This window comes from Garra rufa, chromosome 16 (assembly GCF_049309525.1).
Source record: "Garra rufa chromosome 16, GarRuf1.0, whole genome shotgun sequence".
Classification (NCBI taxonomy): domain Eukaryota; kingdom Metazoa; phylum Chordata; class Actinopteri; order Cypriniformes; family Cyprinidae; genus Garra; species Garra rufa.
This window is the reverse complement of record NC_133376.1, coordinates 39,399,832-39,419,923: the sequence shown is the minus strand read 5'-3', so window position 1 is coordinate 39,419,923 and position 20,092 is coordinate 39,399,832. Positions and strand designations below refer to the sequence as shown.

The 20,092-nt window shown below is 35.0% G+C and overlaps 2 protein-coding genes across 4 annotated transcripts in view; both read right to left on the bottom strand.

Annotated features, from left to right (window-relative positions):
- The window catches only part of fam13b (family with sequence similarity 13 member B), an 80,583-nt gene extending 74,480 nt beyond the window's left edge, over positions 1–6,103 (bottom strand). For all 3 annotated transcript variants that reach the window (XM_073820007.1, XM_073820009.1, XM_073820008.1), the window contains exon 1: positions 5,927–6,103. The gene's annotated coding sequence lies outside the window, so the exon portion shown is untranslated. The remainder of the gene's footprint in view (positions 1–5,926) is intronic.
- Positions 6,104–9,130: 3,027 nt separating this feature from the next.
- cxcl14 (chemokine (C-X-C motif) ligand 14) lies at positions 9,131–16,612 on the bottom strand. The gene is made up of 4 exons (XM_073820672.1): positions 16,335–16,612; positions 15,086–15,191; positions 13,161–13,274; positions 9,131–10,320 (listed from the first exon to the last, which is right to left on the bottom strand). Exons 1-4 carry the CDS (start codon positions 16,396–16,398, stop codon positions 10,305–10,307), a joined length of 300 nt encoding a protein of 99 aa, XP_073676773.1. The 5' UTR covers positions 16,399–16,612; the 3' UTR covers positions 9,131–10,304.
- Between the last annotated feature and the right edge of the window lie 3,480 nt (positions 16,613–20,092).

The following is a 20,092-nucleotide window of genomic DNA, read 5'->3' as shown; positions in this document are numbered from 1 at the left end:
CCCTGAGGTCCTATGTCACAAAGAGTATCATGAGTTGCATATGAGAAACAGAAAATTTCCCATGTTGGATAAAGAGTGGTCATGTGACTTCAAAAAAGCCACTTAAGAAAACAAACCTATCAAGCCTGACCATCAAAGTTAACATCTGATCCACAAATAAATAAATTAATAAATAAAGCAGGACAAGTATGAATTATTCATTAATAACCAGCAGGCCACACAAGTGATGAGTCCTGACACTTAAAAGAACAACTTGAGCTTGTCTTTGACATTGACATTATTGATTAAGAGTCTCCTACCCAGCTCTACAGGGAATGGAAATTTCCAAATGGTTATATTAAACCACTGGATGCTCAAGCGTGAAGTAAAATGCCAGTCCAGCAGTGCGGTGGTCCTTGGCAACACAGAACGCAGCTCTCATCATTAGGATGGAAACGAGAGAAACTGCAAATTTAGCTAATCAGCTGCTGACAACGTTCTGATGGGACCCAGAGAAAGAGCAGCAGGGGTCAGAGCGCAGATTAACTGCTTAAGAAAACAACTTCATTAAGTCTATATCTGTCTTTGCTCGTGACCTAAAAGACTACTTACGATACAGTATAAATTCAACAGTGTTTATAGAGCACAAACACAGCCGGTGGCAACCTTCACACATCAAACTCGGTAAATTATCATCAAATTGACTTTTCTTTGTTTGCTAAAAAATAAACCGTGTGCAGAATTATCAGTCAACACCACTGCTGAGAATTTCCTTCTCAGTACTACAATGTATACACTTCAGACCATCACAAATATGTAATCAATCAACCCGTTAATCTACAGGATGTGGTTTTTCATACATATATATACCCGAGGATGTTGAATTCTGGAAGGCAGGTGTCGGGTAGGTGTTTTGTGTGACATTAGTAACACATTATTAACTGTTCGATAACTTAGTCAAGCCAAAGGCTAATAATATCAATTACTGTTACGTGCACACAGCAATTACCATTCTGACACATACAGAGTTGCAGACGACCTGGTATAATTGACTCTTTCTATTCTTCTTTGGAATCAGTTTCTGGTTCAAACATAGTCTTGCCATAACAAGTCAATGTGTAGCATTCACTTCTTAAACGAGTAAAATTGGTGCATATAGTCTGAGCTGGTTTGACCAAGTTGAGGTGGGAAGTACTTTGCATATTCATGATTTTGCATATAGCAAATGTGGAATGTAGACTAAATTATATTCAATGCATTTTAAAGGATTACTCCACTTTAAATAAAAATTTCCTGATTTACTCACCCCCATGTCATCCAAGATGTTTGTGTCTTTCTTTCTTCAGTCGCAAAGAAATTATGTTTTTTGAGGAAAACATTCCAGGATTTTTCTCCATATAGTGGACTTCAATGGTGCTCAACAGATTGAAGGTTAAAAATGCAGTTTCAGTGCAGCTTCAAAGCGCTCTACACAATCCCAGCCGAGGAATAAAGGTCTTATCTAGTGAAACGATTGATTATTTTCTAAAAATAAAAAATAAAAATAAAAATTACAATTTATATAGTTTTTTACCTCAAATGCTCCTGTCTTGATCCTGTCTAGCTTTGCGATGCACATGCATACAACACAGTTAGGGTATGTTGAAAAACTCCCATTGCATTTTCTCAAATTCAAACTCATGTACTCAAAGGTAAAACAATGACGTAGGGCCATTTTAAAATTGGAGGAGAAAATTATATGGAAGTTTTTCAACATGCCCTAATGGCATTGAACCAAAAGGTCACATGCGCATTGCTGGACAAGAGGTTAAAAAGTATATAATTTTTTTTTTTTTTTTTTTTTAGAAAATAACAGATAATTTCACTAGATAAGACCCTTCTTCCTCTGCTGGGATCATTTAGAGCCCTTTGAAGCTGCATTTAAACTGCATTTTGGAAGTTTAAACTTGGGGGCGCCATATAAGTCCACTATATAGAGAGAAATCCTGAAATGTTTTCCTCAAAAAACCTATATTCAGTCAGAAAGACATGAACATCTTGGATGACAAGGGGGTGAGTAAATTATCTGTAAATTTTTGTTCTGGAAGTGAACTACTTCTTTAATCCAGTATTTCTACTTGTCATTGTGTAGCATTCACTACTTCATTTACTACTACTACTACTGGCTATTACACCTACTGGCCTACTTCATTTAACCAAGTGAAATTAGAAAAGGTAGTCTGAGCTGGTTTGACTGAGTAGACGTAGGAAGTACTTTGTATATTCATGAATTTGCGTATAGTAAATGACGGAAGGCTGTAGACTAAATTATATTCAAGCCATTTTAAGGCATGAAGAAAATATATTCACAGGAAATGATGTCTAAATATGTTATTTAGATGATCGAAGATGAATTTTACTGGATGAAAATAGTGACAAGGGGAGTTTTTAATTAATACCCTTCCACTGTACATCCGACAGCTTTCATCTTTAACTGATAACATTCACACATCAGCACTAAAATACCAGTAAACGTGTGACGTCAAATATGTGAAATGGCCTTTAAAATGCTGTGTTGTTTTCTTCATTCGCCCAGATGACCAATTTGACAAAATATTAAACGTAAAAACTTTTTATTCCCAGACCACTTGACAGAACTGATCAAGCAAAAATGGTCTTGTTCATATGTGACCTTGGACCACAAAACCAGTCTTAAGGAGCACAGGAATATATTTGTAGCCAAAAATATTGTATGGGTCAAAATGATCAATTTTTCTTTTATGCCAAAAATCATCAGGAAATTAAGTAAAGATCATGTTCCTTGAAGATATTTTGTACATTTTCTACCATGAATATATCAAAACTTAATTTTTGATTAGTAATATGCTTTGCTAAGAACTTCATTTGGACAACTTTAAAGACGATTTTCTCAATATAGTTGTATCTCGGCCGAATAATGTCCTATCCTAACAAACCACACATCAATGGAAAGCTTATTTATTTATCTCAATTTATCAATCCACAAAAATCTGGTTTTGTGGTCCATGGTCACATATGATCTCTAAATGTAATGTTCCAGAAGGCTCTATGTTTGAAAGCCCCTATTGGAGATGTGTTACTAAAACAAAACTAAAATCACCAGAATAAACTGTAAGCGTTGCTTGGCATTGCTGACACAATACATGGGTGTTCTTGGTGTTGATACTAGGGATTTGCTTTGTGGTTTTCCCAAATAAAGTCAGAAGAGCTCATCTCCAAGTCTATTTGATATTCTGGTCTCTAGATATGACTTATGTTCCTTCTTCAGTGCAAGTCTGTGGTATTTTTACTGTCCAGTTTCATGAGCAAACACACGAGAAAAGGTTTCGTGTTGATTTGCTTAACGCAAATGTTTGTCGCTGGGATTTCCATTTGAATAAGCTTTCTGTTGTCTAAATTTGCAAATATTGAGTAACACTGAGCAGGAAGACAAATGAGGTGGGCACACCACTGCGGATCATTATTATGCAACATACACTAAAAGCTGAGGTCCATTTGACAAAAATAGGATGCAAATGCAAATGCTTCTTCAGGATGACTGAGAGGATGTAATGATGTGGTTTATTCACTAATAGAATTGAAATAAGACCTTCTTCATAGCTTCTTCAGCTACAAATGCCACCTAAAATAAAGCCATATCCTCAACAAAACCAACAGGAAGCAAACTCAAAGCTTTCACTTTCGCTATCAGAAAAAAAAATTCAAAGCAGCTCATCACATGACTGTCCTCGCCACAGAAATAATCGCTCAGTTCAATGTTCAAGACCTAATTTCAAGGAAGATGATTCTGCTATTTTGTACAGTGAACTAGTACAGCACATTTATTACAACAGAGAACCGGCGTAACAAATGAAAGCAGTTATCCGTAATCTAGCTCACAACCCATATGGTACTCCAACTGTTTTCATGACAGGCGGTTGGATGAATCTAAAGAGAGTCTGTCACATAGAAAAGAGCCAAGCAGCAGCGCTGAAATCTCCTCAAGGACAGCTGGGTTTAGCTGTAATCTGAACAAGACACATTCAGCAGGTTTTAAAGGCCTTATCGCCACATCCATGCATACAGCAGCTAAAAACCCAAAGATGGCTGCATGTTATCCTAGTGCCCACTTTTCTGTTTTGGGAAGCCTACGGAGCCCGGTTTCATGCTGGTGTGAAAGCAAGGGTTTGTCTAGTCTTTCAGGCATCCCGTCCGTGGCTCGTCGGGAGATCTGATGCGTTTGGTTTTGCTTGGCCCCGCTGCATTACAAAACAAGCGCCTATCACAACAATCTATAGCAACAGGGGGGACAACAGTCAATGACTTTGCTCTGATCGCTCACGTACGCATGGAAAATGTATTTGGCGCACAAGGACACATTGTCACATTGTCTTTAAGCACAGGATTACTTGAATTTTTACTTTGAAGTTCTCTATTATATTATCCTCATGCCTTTTCCAGTTGTTTGTTATTACTACAAAAGGATTTTTACAAATACAAGAGTGTTCACACTCACAAGAGCCATTTCTAGCTGGATAAATGTATTGGATGTACTACAAAAACTAGAAATTTCTATGTTTTATTTTTTTCTTTCATGCCAAAAATCTGGAAATTAATTAAAAATTATGTTTCATGAAGATATTTTGTAAATTTTCTACTGTATTTGTAATATGCATTGCTAAGAACTTCATTTGGACAACTTTAAAGGCCATTTTCTTAATATAGTTGTATCTCTGCCAAATAATGTCCTATCCTAATAAACCATACATCAGTTATTCAGCTTTCAGATGATGTATAAATCTCAATTTACTACAAAAACTAGAAATTTCCATGTTTTTTTTTTCCCCCTTGAACTATCTGATGTTATGAAAGACACCACAATTGACAAGTGCTTTGTGCTGAAGGGCAGGCAAAGACAAATAACAGGCGTTTACACAACGTACATGCTATATACTTGATTCCAATGGTCTTTGAACAAGGGTCCAGTGGCCAAAAAAGAAGTGCAAGGCAGTCTGTATAAATATTTAGTGGAAAATATTGCACATTTTTATAAATAATTAAATAATAAATTTTAAATAAAAATGTCATAAAATGTAAAGATAAATAGAATAAATTTAGAAAAAAATCAAATATGTAACTCAAATATAAAAATAAATATTTAATACATTTTAGCATTTAAAAAAAATCACTTTTGTTGTTTGTACAATTAAAATAAAACAAGGTCAGATCATTTAAATAATCTATTATTAACCAGCACAATCCTCCTCAGCTGCTGTTCCAGAAACAGCTCTATAACTTACTGGATTCAAGTTTCACATCCCAATTAAACGAAACTCAAGCTATTTTAGGAACCTAGAGCACTCTCCTTTACTCCAAATGACATGTTAAACATCTCAAATCCAAAAAGGCACTAATATTTCTTTTTATAGACAGGAAGTGTTTCTGACAGTTGCAGGCTGTCACCAATCTCACCCAACATCTTATCCTTTCAAGTAAAAAATAAATAATTAAATAAAATTACAACTGCTAATAAAGGAATATCTGATATTCCTTTATTCGTGCATCGTGTTTGATCCAAGTACATCAAACACTCAAAAAACAAACCGCTTTTTTAATTCTCACTGTTACAAAACCGAACGCTATCCTGTTAGCCTCATAGCTTAGCACTGTCAACATCTACTGTATCCCTGCTGCCACACAGCAGTCAAGGCACAAAAACAGCGATGAATCCACTATACACGCTTTTAATCCTCATTCCACGAAGTCAGAAATTAATTAAATATGTAAAGGGTAAAATACAAACATCATACAGCAACAAAATAAAGTGGGAATCAATAAGTTAATAGAGATACAGGAGATGAGTCGCTCTGAGGCGAACCCTCAGCTGGCTAACGCGACTGCTAGCATCCGCTAAAGTCGCTTCATCGATAACGTTACCATCCGCACTTACCAGGTCAAACCAGACGATAAACGACCAGCAAATCGAATAATTCCAGCAGTCCTTGAGTCAAAGGAGGCGATAGAGATAGCTATGATGATATCGACTAGCTACAGTATTAGGCTGGCATGGCCAGTCTCAGTGTGAGTGAGTAGTTGGTTCTGTGGAATGGAGACAGTGTTAGTTACACACCCACAGCGATGCCAAAAACATACTGACCCCGCCTCTCTCTCTCTCTCTCTCTCTTTCTCTCTCTCTCTCTCTCTCAGTATCTCTTCAGCCTTCTTAACAATCTGTTTTCTAGAATATTCTATTCTATATTCTATTATTAAGATAGTAGAAGCTCATTGTTTTAACAAACGGCTTAAAAAGCATAAAATTTACATTAGAAATACATTATGTTAAAATCATTAATGTGTCGATTTCATTGTTTTAATGTAAAGCAACAGTTCTGTTTATTTAAACAGGTCCTAGCTACTTTTTATAGCACTTTTAGTGCTTCAGCACTTACCTGCAAGGTAATTTATAAACGCATTAAATATAAAAAGATGTCAAATTTATTTGTATGTTTTAAACTGAAGAAAAAACTAAGTCGATTACTGCAATTCAAAACAGCCTGAAGCTCTGTCACCACAAAGTATTATTTTATTTTTTAACATGGAACTGCAGCGCCACCTGGTGTTGGATTACATTCATGCATCGCATATTATAGTCAAGACCGGGGCAATTTGTCACACTTTATAAGTGACCATGGACCATAAAACCAGTCATACGGGTACATTTTTTGTATTTGAGATTTATACATCATCTGAAAGATGAATAAATAAGCTTCCTATTGATGTATGTTAGGATAGGACAATAAAAAAAAATCTGGAATCTGATTGTGCAAAAAAATAAATAAACAAAAGTATTGAGATAATCACTTTTACAGTTGTCCAGATGAATTTCTTAGCAATGCATATTACTAATTATAAATTAAGTTTTGATATATTTACAGTAGTAAATTAGCACACACAAAAAATCTTAATGGAACGTGATCTTTATTAATATCCTAATGATTTTTGGCGTAAAAGAAAAATCGATCATTTTGACCCATACAATGTATATTTGGCTATTGATACAAATATACCCCTGCTACTTATGACTGATTTTGTGGTTTAAATAGTAAATAAGTTTTTCATGGAACAGAAAAAAGTAACAATATACTATTGTTTTATATTTTAATGAATTAAATAATTTTTATACCTCAAATATTAGCATAGTAGTACAGTTGTTTTGACTCCAAGGCTTCCACTGATAAAGAAATGATCTGGTACTTCAGTTTCTGTGACGAAAACTAGTGACGAAATATTAAAATACACACATTAAATCATTATATAAATGAAAACAACTAAATTCCAGAATAACTGTATGTTCATCCTCATATATGGACAATGAATTTACATAACTCACAAATATTTTTACCCAACAAAATATGATTTTTTTTTAATCATTTCTTTTTGGTGTTTTGGTTGAGTTTAAAGCTGAGACCCACTTAAAAAGTGTGTTGACACCACTGATCTACTATAGACTATAACAGAATATAACACCCCCTAGTTTACCCTAGTTCCCTGATTGAGAAGCAATGATGTCTCCTGAAGATCTGAGAAATGGAAATGTATGAGGGGCTAACATACCACCAATAACAGTTTATCCAAAAAAAAAAACTTATATTATTTTCTCTATATATTATAGTTTTTATGAATGTTTTAATAGGATTAGTTTTATTTTCTGTTTTGATTTAAATTTTAATTTCAATATGTAAATTAAAATAATGTACAATTAAACTAAATGTTGTAGATGTTTTTGTAATCTAATTGGTTCACAGTCAGAGTTGGAAATATTACAAAAAAGGTATTTTTCCACATATTTTGTATGTGTGCAAATTGTATAATATCTGAGGTAGGCATTTCGTTGTGCAGTTAATTCTCATATTGTATTTTCATTAAATATTTGTCCTCTCCTCAAATTTGTCACTATAATATAATTTAATAAGAAGGGCTATATTGACCTACTATGATTCTGTTTACATCTTGTAAATATTTTTTTGCTATTTTATTTAAAAGTTTAGAGGTAAACGAATAACATTTATGAGATATTATTATTCTACATGGTTAGTCAGCACAGTTTTGAACAGTTGTACACATAAAAAAACCCTAAATGTTATGAAATAACTTGCAAAAAAGCATGTTAAACTATAGAAAAATGGTGTTCAGTAGTGACATTCTTTAAAGTTACACACAGATTTTTCAGACTTTTGAACACATTTACCTCAAAACGATGGGGCCTATCTACTTACCATGTAGCTATGAGAGAGAGAGAGACACAGGAATATTTCCTAAGTGATGAATTTAAAATCAGTCTCAGCCAATGGACTTAAAACGTACACTGTTTCGGCAGTGACACGGAAAATGCGGGACACTTTTTTTCTACATAAAGTTTCATGATTTACAAAGAAAATACATATTTTTGTAACTTCAGTGTTTTTGTTTTTTTTTTTAAATCAAAAAGATATTTAAAATAACAATGGAATAAAGTAAAAAAAAAAAAAATCTAAATTGTTTTCATAAATTAAAATTTAGGGCTTAGGGTTCAGGACAGTCACCTTCCAAGATGAAGTAATAGTAATTGATGATATATAATTTAAGTATTTCAGCCATTGTATTTCTTATAATAAGTAACAATTTTCTTTCTTCTTATTTTTTTCTCAGCATCTCAGCATGCACTACAAAAAAAAATGCTTTACTTAGATATTTTGTCTTGTTTCCAGCCAAAACATCTACAAATTCTTAAATCCAGAAGGATTTTCTAGACAAGTAAAAATTGTTTTCAGAAAAAAACAAGTCAAAATTAAGTGCATTTTTACTTGAAAGAAGCAAAATAGTCTGCCAATGAGGTAAGAAAAATAATCTTGTTTTCTGTTTGAAATACTATTTTTTTTGTTTACCATACTGATTTAGCTTGTTCTAAGCAAAAACTCACTTAAATTTGACTTTGTCTAGAAAATCCTTCTTGATTAAGGAATTTAGTTATTTTAGCTGGAAACGAGACAAATCTTACTGCATCTATGTCATCTAAACTGCCAAACTGTGGCCAGTTTGTATACAAAACTATATTATCACACAATTAACATGCAAATAAAACAATGAAGCAATATAATGCAGACACACTCAGTGATTTAATTAAATGTTTATTGCTGTGCTTGAAGATTACACTCCATGGACTTAAGTTGTGTTTGGTGGGTCAGTCCAAACACACAAACATGTCTATTATTTATTATTTAAATAGTAAAACAACAATTCTGTGATACAATACATAGGCTTCACTAATGAATTCTGAACAAGCTAGACTAGGTGGTCTATACACAAGAACCTATTCTGTGTGCTTATACAGACGATCTGATGTACAAGAAGAGACGACAAACATTCCATTTACCAAAAAGAAAAACACAGTCATACCAAACAAATCAAAACAATAGCTTACAAAACCTGCACACCTCAAAGAGGAGGCACATGTAGTTCATAATGTGCTGATAGGAGGGCCGACATTAAATAAAAAGCTTCATTTTAAACACGTGACCCACTGCAGGCCCAAAGTTCATGTGCTCATCGTGTGGCAGTACATTTCCACCTGAAGTATATGCGTAGATAGAAAGTATGATTTAAATGCTTGATATTGTTTAATGCAGCTTCGTCTCTTTAACTTCACCACGAAGTACCAAATTCCAAAGTAACAATCGAATAAGTAAAAAAAAAAAAAAAAAAAAAAAAAGTTTCTCCAGCCCTTTTGGGCAGATCAATGAGAAACTTTTTTTTTTTTTCAAAATGATTGTGACGAAAAACACACTGCCTCCTTTTACTGGCTGAATGTTGGCATCGAACACAGTCACTGAAGATATTTATACATCCTCTGTATTTCTGTTCTTTTTGAACTCTAAGATCTACTTTGACACTTGTGGATAGTACATCACAGTCGATTCACACCAGACAGTATCCAAATATAAGTGTCAGGACCCCAATATGCCACGACACGATTAATCAGACCGAGAACTGACGCTTCAGAAAACATTACACGTTGCAAAAAATGTAATGATCACTTCTTACAGATGGTGCTGATTCACAGGGACTTTTCTCTGCCGTAACTGCGCGTTTGGCTCATAGGAAACATTTTTTGTATGACTATAAATTATCCCACATTTATATAACTTAATAAAATGTCTGGTGTGTTTTATACGCTTATCTGGGTATATGCTTTGTCATGCTTTAGAAAATTGGTCCTCTGGTCATCCACAGTTCACTGGTGGTGCTGTGCATCCCGCAATGTTTTCAGCCTCGTGCATATGGGAAAACGTTTAGGCCTCATACACCCTGCAAATAAAAACAAATATTATTGAGGTTTAAAACAGTTCTGTCTGTTCTGCTGCCTGATCTTGGACTTATACTGACACCTAGTGGCGTTTCGTGTACATGATTTTTAAGTCCACATAAAACCAAAATAGTGATTGTCTTTTCTTCCTTATTGTGACATACATCCAAAGGCCTAGGTTTGATTTTGGCATTAGTGGGGACATACTGGCAGACAAGAAATATTTAATTTTTGCTAGGGACAACCGAGTAGTCAATGTCATGGCGTCTACTAAATTCTACACCCTTGAAAATCAAAACAAGCAATGTCCGACTTTGAAAACTATAGTTCTCTCCTTGAATTTGAAGAGGTCAAGCAACAGATTATTCCAAATTTCACAAAAAGTACCCACTTTTGTACCCACACAGTTTTTTAATGTTCATACGATCCATTTTTGTAAGCTTTTGTAAGTTTTTTGTAAGTTTTCATTCTACTTTAAAGAAATTTATGGATTATTTGACTATAGAAAAGAATATAGAAAAATAAAACGTAATTCATTTGCGTTTCATTTGATTTGTGCTCCAAAGTTCCAATCTGAATTAAATGATTTGCGATCCGTGCTCTGAAGTCCTGATCTGAATCAAATGATTTGCGATAAGGGTCTGAAGTCACCATTTGAATCAAATAATTGCAATCCGCTCTCCGAAGTCCCAATCTGAATTAAATAATTTGCGTTCCGCACTATGAAGTCCTGATCTGAATCAAATCATTCGCAATAAGGGTCCAAATTCACACAAATGATTCACGCTCCACAGTCCAGACCTGAATTAAATGATTCGCGATCCGAGCTATGAAGCCCCGATCTGAATGAAATGACTCGCGATAAGAGTGCAAAGTCCCGATCTGAATCAATTGATTCGTGATTCATGCTCCGCGCTCCGAACTCCCAATCTGACTCAAATGACTCACGATAAGAGTGCAAAGTCCCGATCTGAATCAATTGATTCGTGATTCATGCTCCTCGCTCCGAACTCCCAATCTGACTCAAATGACTCACGATAAGAGTGCAAAGTCCCGATCTGAATCAATTGATTCGTGATTCATGCTCCGCGCTCCGAACTCCCAATCTGACTCAAATGACTCACGATAAGGGTGCAAAGTCCCGATCTGAATCAATTGATTCGCGATTCATGCTCTGCGCTCCGAACTCCCAATCTGACTCAAATGACTCACGATAAGGGTGCAAAGTCCCGATCTGAATCAAACGTTTCACGCTCTGCGCTCCGAAGTCACAGTCTGAATCAAATGAGTTGCGATAATGGTGCAAAGTTCAAACCTGAATCAAATGATTTGCGATCCGTACTCCAAACTCCTGATCTGAATCAAACGATTTGTGATTCACACTAAATAGTCCCGATCTGAATCATTTGATTAGAGCTCCAAAGTTTAGATCTGGATTAAATTATTTGCAATTTGCGCTCCAAAGTCCTGATCTGAATTAAATGATTTGCGATCTGTGCTCTGAAATCCTGATCTGAATCATTTTATTTGCGCTCCAAAGTTTCGATCTGAATCAAATGATTTGTGATCCGTGTTCTGTAGTCCCATTCTGATTAATGATTTGCGAAACATCATTACAGATCAGAACTGAATAGAGCGGATTGCGAATCATTCAATACGCAAAATGATTTGCAAATCCGCTCCGAAATCCTCAACTAAATCAAATGATTTGCGACACGTGCTTTGAAGTCCAGAGGTTCGTGATTCACGCTCCAAAGTTCCGATCTGAATCAAATGATTTGTGATCTGTGTTCTGTAGTCCCGTTCTGATTAATGATTTCCAAACATCATTACAGATCAGAACTGAATAGAGCAGATTGCAAATCATTCAATACACAAAATGATTTGCAAATCCGCTCCAAAATCCCAAACTAAATCAAATGATTTGCGATACGTGCTTTGAAGTCCAGATCTGAATCAAATGATACGGGAGGCGATCCAACATGCTTTTTAAAATCGTTACAAGCGATGTTGAAATTTGAAAATGAATGGCCCTTTTGATCTGTTTTTTCTTTTGCTAGTAAATCACTTCAACTGAATGATCTTTCACGAGTTTGAATCAATCGGAGAGCTTCTTTTTTAATTTCTCAGTAATATCAATGGCATGACTGATTTCAGATGCAGCCAACAGTACAACAACAATGGTTACATACACATGTATTTTTATATGTTTGACCAATCTTATTGCTAAGGACAATTTAATAGTTGCTGAATATTGGTAGAGACATGTCCCTAGCATCCCTACGAAATTCTAAGCCCTTGTGAAAAGCAAAAAAATGACATCAGACAAAAAAGGTCTTGTTTTTGGACTAATTTATCAAAATGAAGTGAATTTTTATACACCAATGACAGACATTTGGCTCTTGTTTCAAGCATAAAGTCACAAAATTTAGCTCAAGACTTATATTTAATTTTCATGTTGATTGAATGATGTTTAGATATTTGTAATGAAAAACAAGACAAGAACAATGAATTTAAGAGTTTCTGCTCTAATTTAAGACCTTTTATGGTTGGCAGAAATCCTGGGATTATACACAGAAACCAGAGCATTTTAATTCAATTTAAAAAGGTTTAACTCTGTAATCGTTCATTAAATTATAACTTTCATTTCCTGACATTGCAACCACAATCTATTCCTGATAAATGAAATAGTCCCATTTTTCCCCCTCACTGAATATGTACCTTTCAGTCATTTGGGTTTTGACCACAGTTGTTTATATCTAGCAAATGTAGAAGCAATGTTTCAAATGTCAAAAAAGGTCAGCAAACACTTGTGTAACATTGTCCTGCTGCTGAACCTTACCTGTGTTTGTCCTTCCAGATTTTGAACCACTTGACAAGGTTCTTAGTGCTCTGGAGTCTAGGATGCAGGCAATACTCCTGACCTTTGAAACGGGACACATTCTCCATGGTGACACTATAAACACAGGGGGAAAATTACGGATGAGTGATTGGGAGGAGAAGACGGGTAAACAGGATGAGGGACGAGGGGAGAACATTAGTCACTTAAGCAACACAAACAATAAGCAGTGATGCAATAATACATTTAATTCTGATCAAATGGTAATAACACTATTTAAGGTGTTACGAAATGTAACTCCAAACTAAAGATGTGTTTAAAATCATCATTCAAATTACATGCAGAAGGTAGAAAATCATTCCTTTCTGAGTGATTCTGAGGTGAATCATCTCGACCACAGAATCCTCTGCTGACTTGACTGGTAAACGAATACAAATTCAAAGCAGAGTTCAATACCGCAGCTTGTTTTGCCTCTTAGGAAGATATTTACCACATCGCTGGAATCACTGAAGCAAACTGACCAAGAGTGCCTAGTCTTTTATTTTTACTTTAATATTCACCTGCGCAGCCAAAAGAACATGTTTGTTGACTCTAAACTCTTCACTGGCCTCTTAAAACAGAGCAGGAGCTCTTGTGGGACTGGAGAAGCTTCTAGAATGTTAAACTCACTCAGAATCCAGTGCCATAAACTGAAGAGAAGGAACACTTTCAGAGTCTACTGGGTTTGTTTTTCTTGAGGTCAGAGCTCACCAATGCAAATCCAGACAAATGAGTTAATGTCCATGGATTATTTCCCAAAAACTTTGAGGCTTTTAGTACAGTATGAATACTAGCTGAAACACTATGGATATTATATAATCTTCAAATTATCACTCCGGAACAGCACTTGAATTGAGAATATCGATGCACTTCAAATATTGCTGTCAGTTAATCAAAAAATAAGGTTCATTTTCATAATTTAATTTTAAATCTACTGTTTAAAGCACAATTTCTGAATCTAAACTGCAGAGATTCTCTCTGCTCAGCTATGTAAATACGCTGCAATACCTAAAATGACCAGCAGGTGGAACAGAGTCTAGTCAAGTCAAGTCAAGATGACTTATGCAGCGCTTTTTACAATACAAGTTGTGTCAAAGCAACCTTACAATATGAAAATAGAAATAAAATGTCAATAAGTTCCATATTGCATCAAAGTCAAATTGGAGAGGACTCATCTGGTCTATACTATTATCTATCTATCTATCTATCTATCTATCTATATATATATATATATATATATATAAACAAGCTACTATTATCTATAAAAACAAGCTTATGACAACTCAAGTTTGCTTTATACCATAGAAAAAACACGTTTAGATCTTACAGGCTTCATAAACACCATTTAGGGTTGATGCATTGTCATAACATAACCACGCTAAACAATTTCAAGTCTGACTATAATATCTTTGACTATAATATGGATCCATTTGGAAAACCTAAGTAAAACAACTTCTGCAGGCAGCTGGTTTTACAAGGTTTATAGCTGATTTAAGACGTACATTTATGGCCTTAGATAGTCCTAGATGCATTTGCTGCCCCTGACCAGACAGCTACAGTCAGGTTTGAGCTGATTTAACTGGTGTGGACTGGATTGAGCTGGATCACTATGCTTGACCACCTCAAGATGAAATGACCCGTTTTATCTATAGCAGGGTCTAGGGGCAGCCGACACTTATGAGCTGGAGTATTTTTACAGCAATGATGAAATAAAAAACCTGTTCTAAAGCATGCTTTAATCCTTTTGCGCTTATTCTTAGTCTATTGAAGCCTACTAGAAATATTAGCTCCTCTATTAATATACAATATTAAAACCTGAACTCATAAACAAAACACACTTACAGACAGAAAACAAGCAAAGTAAATATAAAAATGTTTTTGCAACTCACAATATCATCTTTTCTTGGCAGTACGGATGTTTAGGCTTGATCTCCAGCTTTTGTACATCTTTGTAACGGATCTTCGGCCCTTTTCTCGTGCATCTGCATTTATATGCTAAAAAAAAATAAAATGCAGTGTTTAGTCTCAGAGTTTCTCACAAAAACTGTCAAGAGATATCTGATTCATCTTGCTGCATGAAGAAAACAGCCTAAAAATAAAAGCCAATGTGAAAGTGTGCTCATATTTACAAATGCATTTCTTTATAGGCACTAAAAGTCTTTGCATTAACATGCATTAACGCAATTTAATTGTTTTGTCATTTCAAAATTGTAAAGAACAAGTACAAATAAAAATATGCATAATAGTTTTGTTTAACATTTCGTCCAGACAATGACTTTCACTACACCCTGTAAAAATAAAGGTTCTTCATTAGCATTGATGGTTTCATGAAGAATCTTAAACATCAACAGAAACTTTCAAACGCAAAAAAGGTTCTTTATAATCAATCATTTTTAAAAAGTGGTTCCTCTAAGAACGGTTCACAAAAATGGTTCTTCTATGGACTTATTTTGGAATCTTTAATTTTAAGAGATTTATTTTTTGTGCACTCTTTTGCATTAAAGCAATGAGATTTGTGAGGCGAATGTGCTTAATTCTGATCATGCTTACTTTTCTTTAGAGAAAACTATTTAGTTTTGAAATATGACATTGGCATTTCTTCTACATGCATTCTGGCAGCTTCCAGCATTTTCTAACCTTCCAACGCGTTCAAAACTGAACTTCATGAACAAGGCTGTACAAACATCAACAAACAGCACAGCAGACTGGCGTGGTGATTCATTAAAGTGCCATTTGCTTGTTTTCAGTCTCTTCCAGCAGGCTGATTATGAGGCAGGTGAGCTGCTGAAAGACGCGTGAGTGACCTACATCTAATCCCTCATCAATCTTCTCTGCTCCATTCAGCATCATCTCTAAACAGCCTCTCAGGATAGAAGCCAACAAGACTCATCCAGCACAAAAGAGCCACTATTTACTATCACTGGCCAAGTTTGCAGAATGAACTAGATTGTCTGAGAGCTGGAGATATTTTGACAGTCGCACCAGTGTAAAGCGCTGTTATTCTGAGGGGAAAGTTGAAAACAGAACTAAAATAAAAGAGTAGGTACTAAAACATAGCTAAAACACCTGGTAGACACTTTAACACTACATATCTTATGCATAAATAATAAATAAATAAAATATCACACACGCACTCACCCTCTGTGTTGAGTGAATAAACGGCGATAACCAGCAAAAGTAAAGCGGCCGTACAGCGATTCATCCCCAAATAGTTTGTTGAGAACCTACAGCAGCCTCCGGTCTGTTTGTGCCACTCAAATCCAATAATCGAGATCCTCAAACAGTGTCAGTCTTATGATAAACTCGGTCTCTATCTCTGTGATGTCTGTCAGTCAGTCAGTAGCAGGTTGAATGTGCTCCGCGACAAGTCACGCACGCCGTCTCTCAATCTGACAAACCGCTCTCAAGAGCTGAGCTTCTATAAACACACGCTCGAGCGCCTCATTTATATGCAGAGCCCGCCGACGAATTAACTGTGGCTGTGTTTCGAAACCGAGCTAGTTGCCTACCTAGAAAGCATCTTTGCGCCGTGTGAATGGAGTCGATGCTGTCTAGGTAGGCAGCGCTCTAGGTTTTGACACAACAGCTACAGCTAAAGCAAGAGAAAAGCGATAAAATTGAGTTAAAAAAGTTTATTAGGAGAGTCTGTACGTTGTCAGGGGGGACAATTGCATTGGCTTTTATGCATTCTGGTAAAGTCTCACTTAATTTGTTCGTTTTAATGAACAAAGGCTCAGTTTAGCAAACTCTCTCTTTTTGTAATTAAGTAGCCTAAATCTATACAATTTGGACATCTTTAGACCTAACATTTGCCTTTAACTTCTTCGGCAGTTTTAGCTATATTTGTAGCAATAGCCAAAAATACATTGTAAGGGTCAAAATGATTGCCATAAAGATATTTAGTAAATGTCCTACAGTTAATATATCAAAACCTAATTTTTTGATTAGTAATATGCACTGATAGGAACTTCATTTGGACAACTTTAAATGTGATTTTCTTAATATTTAGATTTTTTTTGCACACTCACATTCCAGATTTTCAAATACACTCTTAAAAATAAAGGTGCTTTAAAAGTGATGCCATAGAAGAACCATTTAATCAAAGGTTCTTTAAAGAACCATCTCTTTCTTACCTTTTTATAATCTGAAGAACCTCCTTTCACCACAAAGAAACTGGTAACACTTTACAATAAGGTTCTTTAGTTAACATTCGTTAATCACATTAGTTAACATGAACTAATAATGAATTGCACTTATACAGCATTTATTAATGTTTGTTAATGTTAATTTCAACATTTACTAATGCATTATTAAAATCTTGTTAACATTAGTTAATGCAGTGTGAACTAACATGAACAAACAATGAACAACTGTATTTCCGTTAACTAACGTTAATAAAGATTAGTAAATACAGTAACAAATGTATTCCTCATGGTTAGTTCATGTTAGTTAATATATTAACTAATGTTTAACTAATGAACCTTATTGTAAAGTGTTACCAAGAAACTTTTGTGTAACAGAAAGGCTCTTCAGATGTTAAAGGTTCTTGGAACCATATAGACAAGAAAGGTTCTTCTATGGCATCGTGAAGCACCTTTATTTTTAAGAGTGTAGCTGTATCTCATCCTAACATCAATGCAAAGCCTATTTATTCAGCTTTCAGATGATGTATAAATCTTGATTAAACAAAAAAATACCCTTATGATTGGTTTTGTGGTCTACACTGAAGGAGGTTCTTCAGATTATAAAAAGGTAAGAAAGAGATGGTTCTTTAAAGAACCTTTGACTGAATGGTTCTTTGTGGAACCAAAAATGGTTGTTCTTTGGCATCGCTGTGAAGAACCTTTTAAAGCATCTTTATTTTTAAGTGTATTCTCAAGAATTCTCTCTGAGGCTTACCCCAATAAGAATGAATTATAATTATCAATATCAAAATACGTAAACCTGTGAATGAACACTTTTTTCACACAGAAATGCTTAAATAGCTTTAGTATTAGGAAAAACATAAAATGCACAGGTAAGAAGTCATGAGACTGTTATTTTGTGCTTCTAACTTCTCAGTTGCATAATGGTGGCAACTGCGGTAAAGATGCTGTCCGCTCTTATATATCATCAGCATTTTCTGTTTAAACTAAATTAGCCCTGCATAACAAAAACAAAACACACAGTTGCTAGGGCATATTTATTCACATACACATCTGTTCCATGCTAAAGAGTGTATTTTATTTCGTATTTGCTAATGAAATCATGCGGATCTATATTTGTAAGGTTTAAAACACATTGCATTTCTCAAACATTTTTTAATGCAAATTCTTTTTTGAATATTGCACCTTAGACATGCAAAGGGTGTTTCTGTGAATGTCAGAAAGGTTCATTCAGAAAGCAACCTTGTGTGAGCTGTTATTTACTTTTATATACAGTCAAACCAAAAATGATTCAGACAGATATAATGTTTAATATTTTTCTTACTAGTGGGTGCTTAGTTACATTTATATAACTAAGGATAGCAAAATAAAGTAAACTGTGACATATTATACCCAAACATTCTTTATACAGTGGACTACCAGTAAAATGGATACAAATTTGGGACCAAAAATTATTCAGACACTTTAACCTGATCATGCTTTGCATAAGTGTTTTTTCTTTAATTGCTAATGCAAACTTTTTACACCACAGACTAAACAAAATTAGGCAAAATAAGCACAAAATTAAATATTGTTATGCTAACAGTTGTCTGAATTTTTGGTTGATTGAAATCCATTACATACCTTTCTATCAAAGTTATCTGACATTATCCAGATGAATTTGTCTGGCACAGTTTAACAGTTCGTGTCATATTTTATTACCATTTTCTAAACTATATTGAATAAACATGTAATAATGTCAGAAATGGTGAAGCTGTCTGAATAAATTTTAGTTTGACTGTAAAATGCTTTATTACATACTTTTGCACTTTTGAATTTTCGTCCCCATTTTTCCATTTCTACGTCACAGTGACAAATATAACAACCTTTTGTTGTCTGCACTGGCACCAAACAGTGTTTGGCTCTGTAAATGATACCCCTGAGAAGACTGTTTCTAGTTTCCTCCTCATGCATGGATGATTGGAGGGCACGATGAAGCGAACCATCTGAGTATCTGTGTCTGCGGACAAGAGCCTCATCCCAGCTGTCATCGGCCATGCCTCGGTCCATTTCATTTCTGTCTGTGGCCCATCCAAAGGTTTGGGTGAACTGAAAAGCATGAAAATCATACGTGAAGCTGCTCTTCATTCTGCCTGACTGGATATAATAGAGATTTAATGGTAACAGACAATGTCAATGCACCTCTTTAACCCAAATCAGCAACCTCAGTCAAGGGCATTTATGTTGTCAGTCAAACCAAAAACACAGGCAGCTATGTCCATTTTTATTGTTAACGTCATAACACTGAGATTGTCCACTAACAGCTACATCAGGGATCAAAGGAAAATAAATATTCAATATTTTACAACACAAATAAAAAATATAGCTGCAAGCAGTGATTACCAGGGTTCAAGCACTTTAAGGCATTTAAGCATATATGCAAAATACACAATTTTTTGCAAATACAGGTACTTTACCATAGAAGTGTTTTGTAATGTCTATAACTGTTAGAGCACCAGGTGTGCTCCGATCTCCTTAAAAATTTTGCATGCTTGATTAGAATCACCTGTCGCAAGTTTTGAGTTTTCCTATAGGCTTTATAGGATTTTTGGTAAATTCAGAGAGGCCCCTTTTCTAAACTACCCCGTTATAGCTTCCCAAAGGGTAAATTCCAACATTCCAACATTTTTTGATAATTATTAACCTAGAGAGTCCAGGGAATTGTACTGCAGTCCTAGAAAAACCTGGGGCTAGTTCGCAAAAGTAAGTTTT